This window comes from Epinephelus lanceolatus, chromosome 20 (genome assembly GCF_041903045.1).
Source record: "Epinephelus lanceolatus isolate andai-2023 chromosome 20, ASM4190304v1, whole genome shotgun sequence".
Lineage (NCBI taxonomy): Eukaryota > Metazoa > Chordata > Actinopteri > Perciformes > Serranidae > Epinephelus > Epinephelus lanceolatus.
The window spans coordinates 37062687-37077695 of NC_135753.1; the positions used below are offsets into that span (position 1 = coordinate 37062687).

Below are 15009 nucleotides of genomic sequence, written 5' to 3' on the forward strand. Positions count from 1 at the left end.
GCCATCTAGTGGGCTCATTAAATAAAGAAAATGCTTCATGAGGCTTCATTTGGCCATCACTAGTCAGAACCAAAGGTTTCCCAGCAGAACATTATATTGGAACGAAATAATCAAAGTTATTCACTTCACCTGTCAGTGGTTTTAATGGTTTGGCTGATCGGTGTGTATCAACACGTTCATTTTGTCGGTTGGTTTCATGAGCAATGCAACAGTTACACTCAAAGTTAAATAATTACAAACAACTAATCTCTAAGTAAGTCCTATGTTTTTGTGCAAATCTCTATTTAGTGTACACTTAGTTTAGTTTAGTATACTAAAACTAGGCTGGGTTGAAAATTACAAAGAACTTGTGTAACGGACTGTCGGAGCTGAGATGGAGATGCTGTAATGTCTGAATTAATGTATAATCAATAATATTACCTGTATTAATTAAGAAGCAGACATGGATGGTTCTTAATGCGACCAAAAACCAGCTCTGACTGTTAGGAGACAGGGTGGTGTTAATCTGTAATGAAACTGCCTGGCATGAAGGGAGCAGAGCCCTGCTGCTCTGATTGGGACGCTGTATATTAATCATACTTGTCCAAATGTAATTATCCTCCCCACAGGAAGTGATGAATCTAATGACTTCATTCATGAGTGTCATCCAGGAATGTCGTTCACCAGCAGTGGCATCACCTTTTCATCACTGCCGTCCTCATCACACACCACCAGGAGATTTAGGTAATGGATTGAGTTTTTCAGAGTTGAACACTCAGATTAGCATTAAGACACCTGTACAACATATACAGATTCTGCTGTGTCTGAGGCTTGTTGTTTTGTCTTCTAGGGACCTGTGGACAGACATGAGGTAAGACTTACTCCTCCTCTGTCCTCCTACGACGCACGGCTTGTTGGTGTCCACACAGGGCATCTCCACACAGTTCTCCAGGCGCCCACTGGGACCACAGCTGCACACCTCGTAGCACCCGGCAGGGCCAGCGCGAGTTGGCACCTGGATACGAGCATCCTGCTGCACCAGGAACTCTGAGGCCTCGCCCAGTTTACAGCCTGAAGACACACACACACGCTCAGGATGAGTGGCATGCTGCAGACACAGTAAAGCTGCTGAGGTGTAGCAGTATCTGTTCGTACCTGGCACACAGAGGTATGGCTGACAGTTGAGTTCATCAAGGCAGCCCTTCCTGTTGACCTGACATAGGTGGTTGTTAGGGCAGGGGTTGGGGTTGCATGGATGGACGACCTCCTCCACAATGTTGTTGCCTAGGGAACTGGGGGCTGGACGGAGTGTGTGAAGGGGTAGGGGTGGATATGGAAACAGTTGGTAACTTTTATGAAAAAACACTTTGAGTCATATTTGCTGAAACTGTCACTACGCCCTGAAAGAAGTACGTGAGACAGTTCTTCCTACTGCCTGTAATGGCATTTGCCAGAATCTACAGTCAGCAGCAACCAATCAGAGATGAGGAGTCTCTAACACAGCATGTCGATCAAAGCTTATGAACTGTGGTCAAACTGTCACACTAGGCAGTGCTGATCAAATATAAAATCAAGATTCTGTTGCTGTGCTGCATATTTCTCTCCTCAAATGTTTTCAGAAACATATTTTAGTGTACTGTTTTTAAAATGGCAGCCAGGTCACAAACTTTCTCATTATGTGACACATTATGATGTCACAGTGAAGTTGACCTTTGACCTTTTGGATATAAAATGTCATTACTTCATTATTTTATCTTACTTGACGTGTAAAGTTTTGACCTTTGACCACAAAATCATCATCAGTTTATTCTTCCGCCAAGTGCACATTTGTGTCACATTTAAAGAAATTCCTTCAGGTGTTCGCGAGCTATTGCGTTCATCCGAATGAGACAGATGCAAGGTCACAGTGACCTTTGACCACCAAAATCCAATCAGTTCGTTGTTGAATTTAAGTGGACATTTGTGCCAAATTTGAAGAGATTCCCTCACAGTGTCCTTGAGATATGACATTCACAAAAACGAGACAGACAGGGTCACAGTGACCTTGACCTTTGACCACCAAAATCTAATCAGTTTCTCCTTGAGTCCAAATTAAAGTTTCTGCCAAATCTGATTTAAAAAAAAAATCCCAAATGGTGTTCCTGAGAATGAGACAGACAAAGTCACAGTGACCTTGACCTTTGACCTTGAAAATCTAATCAGGTCATTTATGTGTCCAAATGTACATTTGTGCCACATTTCAAGAAAATTCCCTCAAGTTGTTCTTGAGATATTTACGAGAATGGGACAGATGTCACCACTACCCACTTAAGGGCAAGTGCCCCAGTTTTTGGATCTACTCTGGAGAAAGTCCATCTCTGGTGCAGCTCGGCGTGGCACGACACGTCTAACCTGACAATGGAAATGCAAATCGGCACGGCAGGGTTTGACTCAGCGTGGTAAAGGCCCATGAGGAAGTTCTAAAAACCAGGTGATTCTCAGGCAACCTCTGAAGCATTTCCTTTCCTGTCCCACCACACGCACACAGTGAGTTACTATGTGCTGCATATTGTATTTGCATACATTATGTTGATGTTGTCACTCATATTCATTACGTTACATCAGGTGTCGCTATCGCCTATGTGTATCTGCTAAGTTTATCAAGTGCAAGACACACAGAAGTCATCAGAAGTTTCCTGCCATCTTGCTTCACTCTCATCTGCTTTGATACTGTTGCCTGACAGAGCTCACTAAACTCATTGTTTTTGTGTTATGGCACATTTATTTAATATCTTTGTCTCCATATTCTCATCAGCCTTAATTCCAGCAGCAGCAAATAAACCCACTGTAAACTACCTGCAGCACCAACAGCAGACACAGTTAGCTAAAGGCTGGAGACTATTGATCTTGAACTTGTCAGAGGGCTAGAGGCACAACTCTAGTGTGATGCTAATGTGGCTCTGTGTCTGCTCAATGTATAAATAGCCAACTGTTTGCTAAAATGTAAACCAGAGCAGCTCAGTGAGATGATATACTGTCAGTGCTGTGTGTCAGCTCCTGAGCCTCTATGCTCTTCTGCCCCCTGGTGGCCACAAACTGATTTAAGCTTTTGAGGGACTGAAAGCAGTATGGTTATGAAATCTTACGTGGTATTTGAGGTTTTCAAAATGAGTTATATCCATCTATAACTGAGCTCTTCTACATTTTCCTACAGGAAAGAATGACTGCTGACTCACTGAGGTATCTGTGGAGGGGGATGCAGCGTTCAGGGTCATCAATGGGCGACAGCAGCTCACAGATCCTCTCTGGAGTTTGACCTTCATGGAAACGTTTCCTGTCACCACACTGGGTCAGGATGTCCACACAGTCTGACCTGAGGACAGATAAGAGATACAGGCACTGCTTGAAACAAATCTGTAAGAATCAATCAACATGGAGTGGCGATGTGTAACTTCAGTGTCTCCAAATGCAGATTTGAGGTTTGTCAGCTAGACTGGGTGTAGAGTGAGAGGCTCTGCCAACACACACACAGCCTGTAGCTGGATGTGTGATAGTGTAATGTCATTTGAGACGGGTGGGAGCTTAAAACCTGAGAGGAGGGTTGTATCTGACAAATGACTGAACAAGATATATAGCCTGAGGGGCACACACACACATACACACACTCTCTAGACATGACACAGCAGATCCAGAGAGCAGGGCAGAGCCTCCCTCTGTCCATCAAATGTCAGGCACATTACTTCTGTTCTCATCACTCAGCACTGACTGCAGTGGAGAGGAGGAACAGGACGAGTGAGAGGCTGAACACCTCGCGCCTTTATGAGAAAAACGAGGTCATTTAAGGTCAACAGACAAACATGCCGAGACAAATGTACACCACAAAATTCATGTAGGAGACAAATAATTACCAGTCATTACACCAAACCACATCCATAAAATGAATCATCTGAAGTGAGCTTCCATCCATCCATGCCTTAAGTTACTACTTGGGTTTGATGCAGAATCTAGGCCATTTTTACACATAAACCATCCTCTGAAAACAGAATCGTTTTGCATTTTTGTTTTGAAAAAAATCTGCGCTGAGGCGACAGTGTTTTGATAACAATCGTGGTGCACATGGATCCGCAAAAGACACTGTAGTTTACATGCCAGGCCAGTAGTTGGCAGTGTGACTTTGTAATGGAACAACACGCGCCTACGCACATGCGTTTCCTTCTACAGAGCGGAGATGTACAAACAAACAAAATGGCAACCGCACGAACGTTTGTCTGGACAGACGATGATGTGTAGTTGCTATGGTAAATCTCCACTTTGCTGGAGAAGCGTTGATAAATTCAACGGGATGAGCAGTAGTGATGGCCAAATGAAGCCTCATGAAGCATTTTCTTAATTTTCTGAGCCAACTAGATGGCGCTTTTTGTTCATCAAAAGGTTGAAAGCACACTGAATTGCCATTCTTTGAGCCTCTCTCTCCTTAAACCATGAGCGCCATCTAGTGGGCTCAGAAAATAAAGAAAATGCTTCATGAGGCTTCATTTGGCCATCACTAGTGAGCAGCACAAACAGAGCTCAGGAGTCCGCCATTGTTGTTGTGATGGTCGCCGTTCTCGCACATGCCTAGTGACTGGAACATTAATGCACATGAGCGAAAAGTCTCCATTTTCAGAGGAACTGCATATTGCAAGTTTACATGACAATGTAGACGGTGCTGTTTCCAGAAGTTTAAGTGAAGATTTATGCCAAATTTCAAGAAATATTGCTCGAGGCATTCTTGAGATATCATGTTCACAAGGATGGGGCGTATGTATGTATGGACAGACAGACAAATGTGTGTATGGATGGGTGAACAACCCGTAAACACAACGCCTCCTGCCATGGCTATCGTTGATGTGGAGTTATGGTGTTGATTAATGGTCAGAAAAATGTTTTTGAAGAACATTATGATGTGACAGTGAAGTTGACCTTTGACCTTTTGGATATAAAATGTCATCACTTCATTATTTTGTCCTCTCAAACATGTGTGTGAAGTTTTGTCGTAAGTAGTACATGATTCCTGATTTAGGGCCGAGAACATATTTTATGAGGTCACATTGACCTTTGACCCAAATTTTAATCAAATTATTCTTTCGTGCAGGTGTGTCATATTTGAAGAAATTCCCTGAAGGCCTACTTTAGATATCCCGTTCACAAAATGAGACGGACGAGGTCACAGTAACCTTGACTTTTGACCACCAAAATCTTATCGGTTCATCCTTGAGTCCCAGGGAATGTTTGTGCCAAATTTAAAAGAATTCTATCGAGGTATTCTTGGGACTGAATTCACAAGAATGAGACAGATGAGGTCACAATAACCTTGACCTTGGACCTATGAACCCTGTAGTCTTAACACTTGTTCCTTACATCCAAGTGGACATTTGTGCCAAATTTGAAGAAATTCCCTCAAGTCATTCTTGAGATATTTACAAAAATGGGATGGACAAATGGACGGACGAACAACCAAAAGACATAACGCCTCTGGCCACAGCTATCGCCGGCGGGGAGACACAGAAACCCAGAAGTCAGTGCTGTTAAAAGGTCAACTTTAGTTTCACTCCACATTGACCTCCTGGTCATGTTCACCCTGTTTCTAGTCACTGTGGGAAGGAACTTGTCTCTTACAGGATGGCAGTGGACATACTTGCATATGACGCTTCCTCTGGACTTGCTGTGGCATGGTTTGATCTGCAGCGAACAGGCCACCGCCTTCCACATGTCCGGCAGACACTTCCTGATGTCCAGCACGGGGATGTTCATGAATGGCATCTTGATCGTACCGTTGGACCACAGCTTGATGTCGTTCATGGCACCCTGGTCTGACTGGACATTACAGCTGCGGAACAGCTCTGTCGGCCTGTGGACAGACAGACAGACAGACAGAGGTGATTTTGGAAGAACTCAAAGTAAAATAGTACTGAAAAAGTTATTTACGTAATTGCCAGCGCAGGGGGATTGAATGAGTGCCCTTAGAGGGGGTCCCTGTGGATAATGTGAGGGTTGTTTTCTTCTCCCACTGCATCAGGAAGTGTCTTTGATGTCTGATTGGTGGGTTTGGTCTCAAGTGAGTCAGCTAATTGGTGGTTTAACTAGAGAAGGTTCCAGTTCTGGGTGTGGTTACATCATTCCATTTCCTCCTGATGAGTGGAAGCTTTGTTTATCTTAGACAACCGTGTGTGTGTGTGTGTGTGTGTGTGTGTGTAAAACCCTGGATCCTTAACTTTATTTAACCCCCAAATGGTCGACAATGGTTTTCCTCTCAACCCAAAACTAAATGTGGCACTCAGCTGATTCTTATTAAGAGCAGCTACACTGATGCTCTTCCCTGAACGCAGTGATGGAGAGTTGCAGTCCCGGCAGTTTAATCAGCGCTGCTGCAGCACGAACGCCGATCAGCCTAAACATTCAAACCACTGCCAGGCGAAGTGAAAAACTTTGATTATTTTGTTCCAATGCATTGTTCTGCTGGGAAACCTTTGGTTCTGGCATTCATGTGGATACCACCTGACATGTTCCACCCACACAAACACCATTGCAGACCAAGTACCCCTCCTCATGGCAACAGTGCTCCCCAATGGCAGTGACCCCCCTGCAAAAAACACGCACCATGTCAAATTACAAAAACTGTTTAGAAACGGCCTGAGGAGCGTGACAAAAAGCTCAAGGTGTCGACCTGGCTTCCAAATTTCCCCGGTCCCAATCTGCTCAAGGATTCTTGTGCCCCAGATGTACCCCTAATCCAAGGTGGGGCCTCCTTGGATCGGACTTGGCTATGACTTGTTGAGGCGTGGACACAGGTTCTCTGGGAGTGTCCTGCGGTGTCTGGCACCAGGGTGTTGGCGGCAGATCCATTCAGTCCAGTGGGTTGTGAGGTGGGGTAATGGCACGTGCCACAGACGCTCATTCAGATTGGGATCTGGGGAATTTAGAGGCCAGGTTGACACTCTGAGGTCTTTGTCACATTCCTCGGGCCATTCCTGAGCAATATTTGCAGTGTAGCATGGTGCATTATCCTGCTGGGGGGCCACTGCCATCGGGGAGTACTGTTGCCATGAGGGGGGGTACTTGGTCTGCAACAGCAGTTGGGGGATGGAGCGCGTTGAGTGGTATCTAAATGAATGTCAGCACCAAAGGTTTCCCAGAAGAACATTGTATTGTAACAAGACAATCACCTGTAGGTGGTTTTAATGTTGTGGCTGATCGGTGTACAATCCGACCTCTTCATCCTCTTTTCAAACAAAGTTATAAAATAGACATTTTCAGGTTGAGCACAACAATCCCATCTATCACAACTTCACAGTCTGTTCCGTTGTGTTTTTCCTTCCTTCCTGATTGATCGTCTTTCACTCATCATTGTCTGGTAGTACATCACCATGAATATCACATCTGCCTCTAACAGATGTATTGTTGCTTTGCACTGCATTACTCTTTAGATGGATAGAAAGCTTTTATTGTGCATGAAGGACATTTGTTTTCACAATCTGCACGTTTATGTCTCACAAGAAAAACACGAGGAACACATACGGTGGACATATGGTCATATATACACATATACATTCATGCTCTTTCCTTTATCCCCACATCTACTCATGTACATATGTACACAGTGTGTTGTTGAGGTCTGAGAGGTCAGGTGTAGGGAGGCAGCATGTCTGATACTGCTGAGTTTCAGTAGACGATCAGTGTCTCAAATCGCATACTTCTGCACTTAACACTAAATCAGTCTGTGAGATGAATGACAGCAGTAGCACATGTGCAGTTAGTGATGGCCAAATGAAGCCTCATGAAGCATTTTCTTTATTTTCTGAGCCCACTAGATGGCGCTCATGTTTTAAAGACAGAGGCTCAAAGAATGGCAATTCAGTGTGCTTTCAACCTTTTGTTGAACAAAAAAGTGCCATCTAGTGGGCTCAGAAAATAAAGAAAATGCTTTATGAGGCTTCATTTGGCCATCACTAGACAACACTTAACAACAACAGTGGTGACAGAGATAATGGTGTTAACCAAGGAGGGAGCCAGAGGGTGGGCGCACAAAAAAAAAAACAGAAAATGCTTCATGAGGCTTCATTTGGCCATCACTATGTGCAGTACATCGCTGATTAGAAGATTAACAGCCTAAATAAATAAAAATATTTTAGCAGCACTAGATTCACTGGAAAGGCCAGCAGATGGAAAATGACTTTTTAACTCCCCCACAAAGATTTGTAATTGTCTCAGGCAACAGTGGATGTAGACCTACTTGATACTTTTATACTCATGGTATAGTTCAGTGTCCTGTGCTCAAACCTTTGAAACCTCTGTAGCTCCAGTGCTGCGTGCACAAAGTTAACGTGCAGCCCTGCTATTCATTTTTATCAGCTGTTTATTTTCAAACAGGGAAAAAACCCTGTCTTTGCATTTTATTTTGATCACAGTCTGGTTTTATAAAAGTGCTTGTCACATTTCAAATGTGGCTTTGACTTGCAGCTGAACATGGAGCTCACTTTATCGAAAATACCAAGATATGAATTTCTGCCCATATCCCCCAACCCTACAACCGAAAACTATGAATGGCCTCGATGAGACTGTCCAAAAGTGTGCATCGTTATCCTCATTTGACCCCATAAACACACAGAGGACCTATTTTCAAGGTGGAGCGTTGACCGAAGCGAGCAGTGCATGCATGAACCAAATAAGCAGCTGCACTGGGAGAGGCCTGCACAGTCTGTGTGGCCAAGACCTTCCACTTTGCACTTGTGCTCGTGTGATTAAAATATGGCCCACAGTGTTCTTAGATAGAGATCAAAGAGGCAGCAGGATGCAGTCAGGCGGAGGTTATGATGCCAGGCTGTTCACCCAGCCTTCGAGTGTGGCCGTTGGGAACAGGAAGACACACTTTTGCCTTTACGCACACAGTACGTCATTCAAACTTTTTTTCAAGCATAAGAAGCCTCTAGTATTCAGAATTTTATGTCTGTTTGAGAGCAACTTCCTGCCGATAAACAACCCATACTGCCCAAATGCAACATTACATCAGTCTCTGTGAGGCTTGACTGTCTTGTTTTGGTCAGCCTGAGCCTGTGCGTCCTCTGTAGGACCCCAGATTTTCATATAATGGAACCACCTCTTAACTGGGACACAGCTACAGTCACATCTGCCATGTATTCAGAAGCAGAGAGTGACTACTTAATGTTCTGTCAAAGAATACAGCAATACCTCTTGATAACCTCCCTGGGGCTGATAGGTCAACCATTACTGTCCAAAACCATCCCAATTTGGACGTAGTACTGTTCATCAGGATTGGCATGATGTGTTTAGGGATTGTTTCTAATTTAAGGTCCGAACTTTTTTGTCTTACACCCACAGAGATGAAGAAAGACCCACACTCAGTTATTAGCCCCGTGTTCCACTACCTCCAGACAAGTGTTTGTCTTCCATGCTGCTCCCGGCTACACAGCCCAGTGTCTGAACCCCTCAGGGGAGCAGAGACCCATACGAGGCTCCCCTGGAGCCCATCAAAGGAAACTCATAGAGCCTTACACACAGATTGTCTGCCTGGACTTCAGATCCCACAATGCCACAGCATGAGCTCTGTACCATCATGATCTAAAAACCACAGCTTGCCAAAATATTGTCTTTGTGAGTGATAAAAAAATCCACTTGTAATTCAAACAACACAAATACTTCTGAGGGGGTATCAATGCCTCTTAATCGCCCATAATGCTGTTCACTTTCAGAGAAGGCTGTACCTCTCATGGCAATGTTTTCTTGGGGATGTAAAAAAAAAAAAAAAAAACTTTTAAATTACAAGTTGACCATTTAACTCAAAGCACTGCTGTGTCCCAGTGTTGCCTCATAGAGACTTCTGGCCTCGTCACATCAGGCAGTTCTCACAAACTTCGTATGTTTTCCTACGACATGCAACGTACCCAAATTTGTACTTATCCCATGTACTTTGAAAGACTGCGATCACGTGACCAGTGAGCTGACAGCAGTAAACTAGGACACAGTCCCAAGTGTGCTTGTAAGGAGGCAGGTTGGGGACATCCTCACCATGTTTCTTTTCCTAAACCTAACCGTCGTAACTTTAGGTTAATTTCATAACTTTACACCAAGGATGTAACGTCATTCGTGGGGCACAAATTCGTATATCATATGAACTGTTGTGTATGCATTTCTGGTAGGAAATCACACGACACGTCCCAGACAGCAGCCCGTCCAGAGCAGCGCACATCTGATCATCTATTTTTGTTTTTATTCTCTCTCAGAGAATCAATTTTAAGACACTGCTGTTGGTTAATAAAGCACTAAATGGTTTAAATGTCTGCTCTTATGCTACACTTTGAACCATCCAGACCTCTCAGGTCTTCAGGGACAGATCTGCTTTGTGTCCCCACAGTCAAGACTAAACATGGAGAAGCAGTGTTTAGTTTTTATGCACCACGTATCTGGACCAAACTCCCAGAAAACTGCAGGTCTGCTGCAACTTTGCAGAGTTGGTGTTGAAAGTAAATGAATCCAAGCACTATTAAATTCTCTATTTTCCTCTGAGATTTTAACTTTTTATGATGCAAGTTTTCATTGACGAAACTTTTTTTCCTTTACTATAGATGTACAGGCTGCACGTTTTTACACCCAGAGAATGTAAGAACTTCTCGAGGCCCACAGAAATCCAAAATTTTAATTAAAATGTCAAAAAATAAATGATTAATTTCCATTTTTTTTCTCAGAGCCAGAGGGAGCCACTGAAGGGGGGCCAAAGAGCTGCATGCAACTCCGGAGTCGCAGGTTGCCTACCCCTGCCACGGACAGTTTGAAGGAAATTTGTGAAATCCTGTGCTGTGCACTTTATGTTTCAAGCCTCTGAATAGATCCTAAATCTTGGTTACTATCTGACATTCGTTGGTCAATTGTTAGAGCACAATTTTGATGTTACCGTGTTAGTCACAGACCATAAATGCTACAGGATACACACTGACGGGCAAGAAAGCAGCATGAATTGCAAACAGATATCTGCCCCGACTTCAGGTCCACTTCACAAAAGATACTGCACTCATGATATTACAGCACAAACACATCATTGAAGTTTTGCAGCTGAGTGAGGTTTGCCCTTTTTTGTGTCTTGTTGCAGTTAATCCATGTGGCAAAGTATAAATGCCGAGAACACAGGAGGCAGGAAAACGGCAAGAGAGAAAACGAAAAGGGAAACTTTTAAACTGCATTCCTGCTAAAAAATTTCATTATTGCATGTGCTTGTTAGGGCTGATCTTTGTGAACTGGACTTTTTCTTTTTTAATTAGGCTCATTTGCTTAGAAAGGAGACAATTTTTCAGACTTTATGTATATTACCTAATTTAATTAGGTGCCAATAGCACAGGAGCACCGAGACACTATTTGCCTGGCAGCACAGTTAAGGGTGCATTTCACCCTGTGCAGGTGCTTTGAAATTGCACAGTTTCTTTTTGTCTTATTTGTGCAGGTTTAAGGGGATGCAAAGCTGCACAATCCTTTTGTGAATTTGCCCGTGAGTGAACAGATCATAAAGTTTTTCTTGATATATTCAGCAGCCCCAGGAATCTATAGGTACAATTACAGTTTATAGAGTGTCACATTTTTAAATGACTTTTATTTAAACTTAATCTAACACTCCATCTAAGTGAATCTCGTGTGAAAAAACAAACTCACATCTCGTCTCTGGTTCAAAACACGTGCCAGGCTTCTCAGAACGCTCCACAGTATCAAATGACTGTGGGCTTTTGTGGTTGTCTCACTCACCAGGTGACCTGCAGACTGCTGCGTGTATGTGTGAAGTACACTTGGGTTTGTTTTGATGTGTGTGTGTTAGTGTGACTTCCCAGTGCAGCCTTTGAAGCCGTTCCATTTGGCCTTTGGCCCCATCTGTAGACAGTGTGTAAAACATGCTGTGGTCCTGATAACTCCGGGGTCACACCGGGTTCAACACAACAATGTCTCTTGTTTTCCCTCTCGGCCTCTTTCTTTCCTTCGGGTGCTAAATGATGCATTTTCACAGATGTTCAGAGGCACATTTGAGGGACTGAGAAAAGAGTCTGATACAAATAAACTGATAAAAATAGAAACATTTTCTGAACAAAGTGTGAGTGTGCTAGCTTTGCTGAATGCAGGTGAAAACACTGTAAAATGATTTCAATGTAATTCTTTATCAATGGGATATTTTGCAGGGGTTGCACTTTAGTTAAAACACTGAAAGGACCTGAAGTGTCGGCTGGAGTGTGTTGAAAGAAGTTAAAATCAGCTCAAGTGACAGCATTAGTAATTTGGTTTTAAGTTCAAGTCCTGCAGGCAGAGGAGTTGTTAATTTCCATCTAAGCTCTGAAAGTAGTTGAACTAAAAGTTGAGGCAAGTTGAAGTGTTTTCACTTTTACATGTGATCCTTTTATATTTTGCTTTTGAATCTGACAATCTATAAATAAAACCAAACAATCAATAAATCGATCAAGAGTACAACAAAGAGCTGAAAGCAGCTGAGAAGTAAGCCTCAAGACCTACTGAAATATCAAGAGAGGCCAAGAGTGATATCTGTTTTTGGCAAAAATAAGCACATACACTCACCAGCCACTTTATTAGGTACACCTGTTCGACAACTTGTTAACGCAAATAGTTAATCAGCCAATCAGGTGGCAGCGACTCAACGCATTTAGTCATGTAGACATGGTGAAGGCGAGCTGATTGAAGTGACTTTGAACGTGGCATGGTTGTTGGTGCCAGACGGGCTGGTCTGAGTATTTACTGGGATTTTCAGCACAACCATCTCTAGGGTTTACAGAGGATGGTCCCAAAAAGAGCAAATATCCAGTGAGCCAAAATGCCTTGTTGATGCCAGAGGTCAGAGGAGAATGGCCAGACTGGTTCAAGATGATAGAAAGGCAACAGGAAGTCAAATAAGCACTGGTTCCAACCAAGGTGTGCAGAAGAGCATCTCTGAAGCAACAACACCTTGTCCAACCTTGAAGCAGATGGGCTACAGCAGCAGAAGACCACACCAGGTGCCACTCCTGTCAGCTAACAACAGGAAACTGAGGCTACAATTCACCAAAACTGGACAATAGAAGATTGGAAAAACCACATTCAGATGGAAGCATGGATCCATCCTGCCTTGTATCAACGCTTCAGGCTGCTGCTGGTGGTGTAATGGTGTGGGGGAGATTTTCTTAGTACCAACTGAGCATGGTTTAAACACCACAGCCTGAGGAATGTCTCCAGCACCTTGTTGAATCTGTGCCACAAAGAATTAAGGCAGCTCTGAAGGCTTGTGTTGTTAGTGTAAAAATCTGTAGGTAAAATAATAATAAAGAAGAAGCTGGTTGGAGCTGGAGCTGACAGATACCTCTGACTAATGCAGAGTCATTTGTCCTGGAAGTGAATGCCAGATATAGTGGGGAGTTTTCTTTGTGCGGTGGGAAAGAGGCTTAAGATAAAAGCTGCTGAACTATTATTCAGAGAGCTGCACATAAAAGTTTAAATGTCAGTTGATCTGTTAATAATGATAGAAAATGAAATTTAAGCACCAGAGATAACTGTGATAAAGTGTGCACTGAGTCAGCTGCAGAGACGTGAGCTGAGGAACTCTTTCACTGTTTCTACTGCTTCTAAAAGCATCCAGTCAAAAAAAAACAAAAAACAGCTTGTGTTGATCTGGAGCAGGTTGTGGTCACTGTCCGATATATGGACACACTCATTTAATAGATGTTTTGACTGACAGGACAATGGCTCGATGTCAAAATATCATTTGTGGGTAAAATACTCCACCATGACAAACTCCGGCGAGGTCGGCCCTGGTGAGTGTGTGGGAGTCTGACCTGTTGTTGAAGTTGGTGCAGTAGGCGAGGTCCTTGCAGCCCAGCTGACAGGGCTCTCTGACATCAGCCAGGCAGTTGATGAGCTCCGTCTCCACTGGGTTGTACTCACAGAGCTGGTCGAAGTCCTGCCACGTCTGGCTGCCCCAGTTAGTGCTGATCTCCTGACACATGTCCCTTTCAGAGCGGAGGACAGAGACTGGGTTATAACGACAGCTAACACATTTCACCTCAACCTGTACTCTGCCTCACAAACTGAATTCCTCTGAGCAGCGTGCTGTACCTGCAGAGGGACGTGTTAGCCTTGGAGCAGCAGTGCAGCTTGGCACAGTCCATCTTGGCAGGATGGGGGGTCTCCTCTTCAGGTGGGGAGGGAGGGTGGGCACTGCCCAGAAAGCACTGCCACATGGGCTCCTGAGGGAGAGGCTGGGAGCCACACTCCTCGATCAAACCCTCCATGATCTCATGCTCTGTGCTCATGGTGCGAAGGATTCGCCGGCAAGCCTCCTGGCAGTGTGGAGCCTCCGCCCGGTCGCAGCAGTACAGACCTAGACGTGAGGGATGGAATGAACGATAAGTGCTGGAAGATGAACCACATCATGATATATTTTATCCATGTCACCCACTCCTGTTTCCATGTTGAAAATAACAATCTATCAAGACTGTGTGTAGTTCTAGTCTATCGCTTTTCCTAACCCACTTAAAATGAAACCACGCCCACTTTAGCATGACGAAAGAGGGTTGCCTAAGTCCCTATGATTGGCTGTCAGCCTACTGCTGCAAGTAGTACTCACTGCTGCATGCAGGACGCCCGTTGAATAGCATAGCTTGAGTTCATCAGTAGCTTCTAACACCACCCTCGCCTAAAAACACTGAGGAACTCCACTTCCTGTCGTCCCTCTCCTTACAGGCAGGACGTTGGGTTTCAATGCCCCATATATAGCCTGTCTGGTTCGCATGTGTATGCCCAGTCCATGTCATTCCAAAGTCGTCAAATAACCCTGCTTTATTAGCAATTGCGGCGTTAGACAGAGACGCCAAAAGCCACCTTTCGCAGCAGTATATGTGGCCGTGCAGTGTCAGTTTGTAAGTGGGCGGATGGAACCTTTCACGAGGTATGAAACGCTGCCAGTTGGCTGGACAGCACCTGTCACAGCAGTACGATACGGCGCTGGCTGATTTTTACATAATATCATGGGCTGAA

The 15009-nt window shown here is 44.1% G+C and overlaps 1 protein-coding gene across 1 annotated transcript in view; it reads right to left on the reverse strand.

Annotated features, from left to right (window-relative positions):
• reck (reversion-inducing-cysteine-rich protein with kazal motifs) overlaps nucleotides 1–15009 on the reverse strand; it is a 109565-nt gene that overhangs the window by 49747 nt on the left and 44809 nt on the right. Inside the window, exons 9-14 of the mRNA XM_078162551.1 lie at nucleotides 14089–14353; nucleotides 13809–13982; nucleotides 5636–5848; nucleotides 3195–3331; nucleotides 1135–1278; nucleotides 862–1050 (exon numbers count right to left, since the gene is read on the reverse strand). Coding sequence (XP_078018677.1) covers nucleotides 862–1050; nucleotides 1135–1278; nucleotides 3195–3331; nucleotides 5636–5848; nucleotides 13809–13982; nucleotides 14089–14353 — 1122 coding nt within the window. The remainder of the gene's footprint in view (nucleotides 1–861; nucleotides 1051–1134; nucleotides 1279–3194; nucleotides 3332–5635; nucleotides 5849–13808; nucleotides 13983–14088; nucleotides 14354–15009) is intronic.